This window comes from Aegilops tauschii, chromosome 5, assembly GCF_002575655.3.
Source record: "Aegilops tauschii subsp. strangulata cultivar AL8/78 chromosome 5, Aet v6.0, whole genome shotgun sequence".
Lineage (NCBI taxonomy): Eukaryota > Viridiplantae > Streptophyta > Magnoliopsida > Poales > Poaceae > Aegilops > Aegilops tauschii.
In genome coordinates this window covers 325,023,656-325,031,516 of record NC_053039.3, presented here as the reverse complement: position 1 = coordinate 325,031,516, position 7,861 = coordinate 325,023,656, and the positions used below count along the sequence as shown (strand labels likewise).

Genomic DNA, 7,861 nt, shown 5'->3' with positions numbered 1-7,861 from the left:
TGACAACTAGAACCGAATACTTAATAAAACACACCCTTCCAAGTGCCAGATATAATCCGGTGATCGCTCTCTAACAGGGCGACGAGGAGGGGATCGCCGGGTAGGATTATGCTATACGATGCTACTTGGTGAACTTACCATCTACTCTTTTCTACATGCTGCAAGATGGAGGTGGCCAGAAGCGTAGTCTTCGATAGGATTAGCTATCCCCCTCTTATTCTGGCATTCTGCAGTTCAGTCCACCGATATGGCCCTTTACACATATACCCATGCATATGTAGCGTAGCTCCTTGCTTGCGAGTACTTTGAATGAGTACTCACGGTTGCTTTTCTCCCTCTTTTCCCCCTTTCCCTTCTACCTGGTTGTCACAACCAGATGCCGGAGCCCAGGAGCCAGACGCCACCGTCAACGACGACTCCTACTACACCGGAGGTGCCTACTACTACGTGCAGCCCGCTGACGACGACCAGGAGTAGTTAGGAGGATCCCAGGCAGGAGGCCTGTGCCTTTTTCGATCTGTATCCCAGTTTGTGCTAGCCATCTTATGGCAACTTGTTTAACTTATGTCTGTACTCAGATATTGTTGCTTCCGCTGACTTGTCTATGATCGAGCACTTGTATTCGAGCCCTCGAGGCTCCTGGCTTGTATTATGATGCTTGTATGACTTATTTTATTTTTAGAGCTGTGTTGTGATATCTTCCCGTGAGTCCCTGATCTTGATCGTACACGTTTACGTGTATGATTAGTGTACGATTGAATCGGGGGCATCACAAATACTACACTCACTAACAACATCGTTGCAATGGTACATACATGCACACAACATTATAAATATCTCATTTATATTGTAATCAACTTGACCATGGAGCAGGTCAGGGCTAGAGAGGTGGCATATCGAACTATTTGAATGCTAGGCTTATACCGAGTTTGGACTTCTTATGGAATGCTTAGATCATAGCGAAAGCGCACACGTGTACTCGCCTAGCACTAGCCTCCTCGTAGCTTCTATCTTTAGTGAGAATTATAAGTTTTCCTAAAACAAGTAATTGTCCTTTCCGGGCTTCACATGAGGTTCACGGAGAAGGAAATAAAACACCAATAATTCTAAATCTTCCTTTTGATTTTCTTTCCCCCTTTTAATCATCAAATGTGTGACGCGCTATCAAAATTTTAACCAATGACACCCTTGCAACACGTCACGATGACGTGCGAGATACGCTCGTCGATTGTCGTGCATTAATTGATAATAAACAACCATTGTCTATAAAAAGGCTAGCAACTAACGTCGGAAGAAATCTCATCCACGTGAGTTGTGTTCATATCAGATTGAGAATACCCTAGTTGTATCAAATCCCACGAGAAAAGCCATACAAGAAAGAGGGTGCCTGGGCATAGATGGAATCCACCCGACGAAGCCCCGCGCAAGTGAGGTCCGGGGGAAAGTGCCGGACGGCGCGACGACGCGGAAATACTGAGGCCGGGCACATGAGGTAGAAGGGCGCCAGGTACGACGCCGGCGGCGGAACGCCGATGGGTTGGAAGGGGCCAGTGAACGAAATCGCGGTGGGGGGCGAGCCTGCCGTGGGGGTTGTAGCATTCATCGATGCATTGGTTTGGAGGGGACGGCGGCGGCACGAGGTATGACATGGCGATGCATTGGTTTAGAGGGGGCGGCGGCACGAGGTATGACATGGCGGGGAGGGGCGAAGAACCCTAAGGCTTAGACCTAGAAGAGAATACCGTGCCACCATGGAAGAGTGGGGGATTTAACCCTAAACCTCCCTCGAGAGTCCCCTCTTAGTTCTCGTACGCACGCCGAGTGCTCTCGTCCAGATCTGCCCTAGCTTTCTTGTTGCCCGCTGCCTCCCCGCTTCCGCCCCCGCCGTGGTACTGGTAGACGCCATGTCGCGCCCACCCGCCGCCGCCCAACCCAACGCCACCGTCGCCGCCCAACCCAACCAACCGATGAACGCTGCGACCCCCGCCCCCAGGCCCAACCCCGCCCCGATCGCGTTTGCTGGCCCCTTCCAGCCCCCCGGCGTTCCGCGGCCGGCGCCGTACCCGGCGCCCTTCTACCAGACGCGGCGGCCGCTGGTATTTCCGCCCGTCTTGCCACCCGGCGCTTTCGGTGGGCCTCGCGTATACCAGCCTCCGCCACCACCGCCGGGTGGATTCCGTCCGCACCCAGGCACCCCCCTTAACCCGTTCGGTAGGTTTAATTATTGCGACGAACATTGTTGATCGCTTTTGCCGAACTCAATTTTTGCAACTGACTTAGCAATTTAGAAGGGACGGATGACTGATTCAGATTCTAGTGATTTGTTCTTTTTACAGGTGGAGATTTGGTTTTAGAATATAGAAATGGCTGCATTTGTATTATGATTAACAATTTTATCGTTGACTGACTGCTTCTCTGTAACAGTATTGGCTGTGCCCTGATGCACTGCCTTACGAGAAAGGCGAGCCTTGTTTGTTTCAGAAGATCTAATGATCTTACACGACCTTTGGTGTGTTTTGGTTTGCTTCCACGACCTTGATGTGTTTGGTAATGCTTATTGTCTGTCTTGTTACATTAAATCAAATGCAGTGCATAGTATTTCGGTGGTCTAACTGATTACATGCTGTAACTTACTTTTTTGCTTGAGTTAGTGTGCATGTTGTTTACGTACATCATCGTACTGTGGATTTTTGCAAACTTCAAATGTGACATTTCCAAAATGTGAGCTATATTATTTTCATTTTTTATGTTCAAGTCATCCCAACCATTTTAATGAGAGGCCATTGGCAGCAAAGCATTTTGTAAATATTTCGTACGTTGTAGTACATTGGTTATGTTACCATGATCTTTCCGAGTTCTGCAAATAATTGCTACAAACAATTGTGTTTGGTTAGGTTCAAATTTGGATATCTACATAAATCTGCCTCCAGGTTGCAGAAATATGAAAACTTCATAAACACAATGCTGATTATTTGTACTGATAGCAAGGTACTCCCTCCGTCCCAAATTAATTGTCGCAGAAATAAATAAAAATGGATGTATTTAAAACTAAAATATGTCTAGATACATCCATTTCCGTGACAAGTAATTCCGGACGGAGGGAGTATTTGTTATCAGTTTCTTTATACTGGGTAATGTATTACAAATTCACAGTCATGTACGATCTCTCTGAATTTTGTGAAGAAAACCTATCAGAGCAGTATAATGTTTTATCTCGGGCTATTCTGCACTGAACTTACTTGCATGTCTATGCTGAATGATGTTAACCTATTCATAGGTTCATTTCCTGTAGTTAACTAGTTATAAGTTATTTTGTTTCTGTTTGGTCGCCAAGTTGATTTGTCTGCAAGGATAAATCATGCATTATGTGTTTGGATTGCTGAAGTCTTATTAATATGGCAGGCTGATTTTATTTTTTCTGCAGTAGATCCTTAGGTATATATAACAGTATCCTATCTGTGCAGGTCTTCCAGGCTTCCGTCCAAGCCACACATATCATCCTGTTAGTGTGTTATCACATCAGCGGCCAGCGGTAACTGATGGAGCTTTTGGTCCTGGAGCCGTGACTAGACCACCTATCACACCTGTTCCTCCAGCTAATGTTTTTGGTCTTGGAGCCGTGACAAGACCACGACCATTTATGACACCAGTTCCTCCAGCTAATGTTTTTGGTCCTGGAGCCGTGACTAGACCACCTATCGCATTTGTTCCTCCCGCTAATGTTTTTGGTCCTGGAGCCATGGCTAGACCACCTATCGCACTTGTTCCCCCAGCTAATGTTTTTGGTCCTGGAGCCGTGGCTAGACCGCCTATCACACCTGTTCCTCCAGCTAACGTTTTTGGTCCTGGAGCTGTGGCTAGACCACCTATCGCGCCTGTTCCTTCAGCTAACGTTTTTGGTCCTGGAGCTGTGACTAGACCACCCATCGCGCCTGTTCCTTCAGCTAACGTTTTTGGTCCTGGAGCTGTGACTAGACCACCTATCACGCCTGTTCCTCCAGCTAACGTTTTTGGTCATGGAGCTGTGACTAGACCACCTATTGCGCCTGCTCCTCCAGCTAACGTCTTTGGTCATGGAGCCGTGACTAGACCACCTATGACACCTGTTCCTCCAGCTACTGATTTTGGTCCTGGAGCTGTGACTAGACCTCATATCGCACCTGTTCCACCAGTTAATGAGCCACAGTTTAAAGTATATGTTGGCAAGATTGCATCAACAGTGGACAATGATTTTGTTCTTTCTCTTCTTCAGGTATATTGTTAAATTTGCCTCTTGTGAACTTATAGTACTTACAACCTAGCTCATAAGATGTCTCTTAAGATTGTATCAACATATTAGATTCTGGCAAATCATGTTCCATAATATTTATTATAGATAAATGCTAGTTAATTGGGGTTTATAAAAGGAAAAGCTGTGAAGCATTAGATGACATATGCTTTGGAATAATGGAGTAGATAGTGATGTGTATATGTGCCTTATTTTTGCTACAGGTCTGTGGAATTGTAAAAAGTTGGAATCCAGTCATAAATCCAATTGATGGAACTCCTACTGGGTTTGGCTTTTGTGATTTTGAATCTGCCGAAGGCAGTCTTCGTGCATGGCGGCTGCTCAACAAACTAAGAATTGATGGTCAAGAGCTGTTGGTATGTACTGGTCTGCATGCCATTTATGCTTGCAACATCCATAGATAAATGTACAGACTAAGATATATGATTTCTTGGGAAGGAGTTGGCCCTAGTTAGATATGTTATTATCGGATTGGCAATTTATTTTATGATTTTTGTAGTACATCACATATCTCTTGTGGATTTACATCATTTTGAAAAATATTGTGCAAAAACAGTATAAATTCAACAATTGAATTGGGAGATTAGTCCCACATCCATGTGATCAGTGGCGGAGCCAGCCAGTTGTGGGAGCCTGGGCAAAGCCTAACTGCTTCTAGGTCAATGAAAATCTGCCTATAAAATCATCATTACCAAGCTCTAATACGCATGTCTTTTCAATAGAGGCTTGCGGGTCAAGCCTGGGTAGCCGCCTTGGGTCACCTAGAGGTGGCTCTGCCATTGTGAGCCATGATGACTTGGGGAATTCGGGTGGAGTAGTGGGGAGCGGCTTGGTGCACCTCTCCAGAGTGAGAAGATGGGCTGACAGGTGGGCCCATGTACCAGTGAGTGGAGAGATGGCTCTGCCATGTGGGGACCTAAGGGTATTTTGATTATTTCATGTCGCGCTAGTTGTTAAATGGACGGCGGGGTGGCATGTGCGTAATTGGACCTAACGGGAATGATAGTGCTCTTAGAAGGTCTTAAAAACTGAATTTGCTTTGAAACTAGTGGCGTCGGTGTAAAGTTTTGTTAGACTAAATTAATTAATTAATAGTGAATGATGGTTTATTGGCTTGACAGAACTAATAATGATCTCTATTATTCTGCAGTGTTGTTTAAAACATTTGTAGTGTAGATCATATAATATAATATTCAAAGTTCTGATAATATTGAGAAATCATCTTAGTATTTTATTGATTACAGTGGGTTGTCTATAAAAGGAAGTTATCCTTGTAAAGTTGCTTCCGTTGATGTTATTGTGCTTAGAAATCAACTGTGACTTTGCAGCTTTCATTACAAGCATTAATATTTCTATGCTCTTCTTTCTTAATGAGGAATTGGCCACCTTTGGAATATTTTTGTATAAAGCTAATGGCGTAGGAGAACCTGCATTTGAAAAAAAATAAACCTTTTCAATTTCGTTTGCAAATTTTGCCTGAACATTAGAAAAGTAAAGCTTCCGTCTGCACACAGCACGCCCCGGGGTTCGATCTTGTGAAATGCTTATTCTGTTCTGATCCATGCTTATTTTTGGGTTTAAACAGGTTAATGTCAATGAAGCCACGAGACAGCACCTTCAGAAATACTGTGAGAATACTACAGAAGAGAAGGCCAATGAAATTGATATGGCTGCTATGCAAACGATACACAGTATGGTTGAAGAGAGAATGAGGTGTAAATTTCTGGGTTCACCAATTCAGTCTGTTCAGGCATCTACAAGCTTCAGTGATGAGAAAGGCGATGGTCATACAAGGAGTGGTGCACTGGAGGAAAGGACAAGCAAGAGACAACGTGAAAAAGAGGAACATTTAGGGGAAAGTAAAGTTGTTTGTTTGCAAGGTTGGAAAGATAAAGAAGTGATTTCAGCTGGAAAGCCTTCTCTGCAAATTGATGCGATATCATCAATGTATGTTCCCATGGAGCCTGAATCTACAATTGAACACGAGAGGAAACGTCAGCGCAGGGAAAGTGAGTGCATTTTTTTCGTTTCTTAATTTACAATACCTTCTCAATAGTGTAGCTACCTTGAAGTTGACTTTGGTCTTGCTTCGTTGGACAGTAGATGGGTTTCATAAGAGCAATGGTGAAGGTAAGGGCATTGTATCTCTACCAGTGCTAGTCTCAGATAAGCTGAACAGCAGTGCCCCAGGAGAAAAGGTGAGTTTTGAATTGCAAGCTACATCCAAGTCAGGGAACAAGGAAACTTTTGATGCGGAACAGTTGCTTGCTGCTATCCCTAAGACGAAGGAAGAACTATTTGCTTATGATGTTAATTGGGCAATTTATGATAAGGTGAAACAGAATTATCTACCTTTTTCCATTTTAAATTTCCGTACTTGAAAAAGATGTTTGAATTAGGAAAACTCGAAATGAGAACCAGTCAATTTGTTGCCTTGCAGACTGTGTTTTAATTATGAACTCCCATCTCATTCTTATACAATTGAATACACTTTTTTTTTCTTGCAGCATGGATTGCATGAGAGAATGAGGCATTGGGTTTCAGAGAAGTCGATTGAAGTTTTCGGCGAGGAAATAGCAGAGTTTGTGGAATATGTTGTTGCATCAACCAAAGAGCATGTAGACGCACCTAGAATGTTGGAGGCCCTTGTATCTCTCATGGATGATTCTGCAGAAAAGTTTATTCTCTCGTTGTGGACGGAACTTATATTTGAAATTAAGAAAGCTGAAACCGGATTAGAATGAAGACAGAAGGAATGTCACTATGTCAGGTTTGTTGTTCTCTTTTGAACTTCGTTTTGTTATCAATTTTGATTGCCTTCTCTCGTTTCCCACTTTTAAGGACACTTTGTGACATTACTGAAGCACTCCCAAGTCGATGCAATTTGAATTTGAGCTATTGTTCAGATTTGTAATTAAATCACTGACATTCTGAATGTGCTGCTGCCTTTCTCAGTGCCTTCTTGTTGCTCAAGTTCGGCGGGTAATCACAAAGAAATTGGCTCAGTTCCTTCTCGTTGCTCAAGGTCGGTGAGTAATATCAAAAGCGATTGGCGGACGACAACCCTTCCTGGCTACCTATGAGCTGCAGTTGTTGATATCTTGGGATGAAGCAGTCTTCTGGGCACTGTGTTCTCCTGGCTCTCCTGAATCTTTCGCTGATGAATGTAGATAGACTTTGCATGTTGGCATTAACAGCGTGCTGTTGGCGAGATCAGTTTGTGTTGTAAGTGGAGAAGAAGTGAAATGGGACTCTTTTCAGCGTGTCCCCCATGCGGGAGTCTCTTCGTAGATATATAGGAGTATTAAATTGATAAAGCAAATTTATTTGGACTTGCTGAGTTTTCTTTTTGTGTCGACCTGAGTTTATCTTATGTCTCGTTCACTGCCATGACGTTATCTGTTTCTCTCGATGCTTGTTGGGTTATGGGCTATGTCGCTGAATTTTCTTCTTTTGATCTGGTTGTTTCTACGTGAGGGTCATTTACTAAAAAAAACTTTCTTAAAAAAAAACTATCATTATCTGTTTCCAAATGTTTTTATTTTTGGTTTTCCCACATTGTTTCTATATTCC

General features: G+C 43.6%; 1 protein-coding gene across 6 annotated transcripts; it reads left to right on the top strand.

Annotated features, from left to right (window-relative positions):
* The first annotated feature begins 1,747 nt into the window (after positions 1-1,747).
* Positions 1,748-7,632, top strand: LOC109744422 (uncharacterized). Of its 6 annotated transcripts, none has more exons than XM_073500316.1 (8): positions 1,748-2,211; positions 2,425-2,547; positions 3,465-4,252; positions 4,492-4,644; positions 5,874-6,297; positions 6,392-6,621; positions 6,796-7,058; positions 7,244-7,632. In XM_073500316.1, exons 2-7 carry the CDS (start codon positions 2,490-2,492, stop codon positions 7,030-7,032), a joined length of 1,890 nt encoding a protein of 629 aa, XP_073356417.1. In that variant the 5' UTR covers positions 1,748-2,211; positions 2,425-2,489; the 3' UTR covers positions 7,033-7,058; positions 7,244-7,632. The 6 variants fall into 6 exon arrangements, with proteins under 6 accessions (XP_073356417.1, XP_073356416.1, XP_020159129.2 ...); XM_020303541.4 differs by having other exon boundaries at positions 1,771-2,211; positions 6,389-6,621; XM_073500315.1 differs by having other exon boundaries at positions 1,754-2,547.
* The last annotated feature ends 229 nt before the right edge of the window (positions 7,633-7,861 follow it).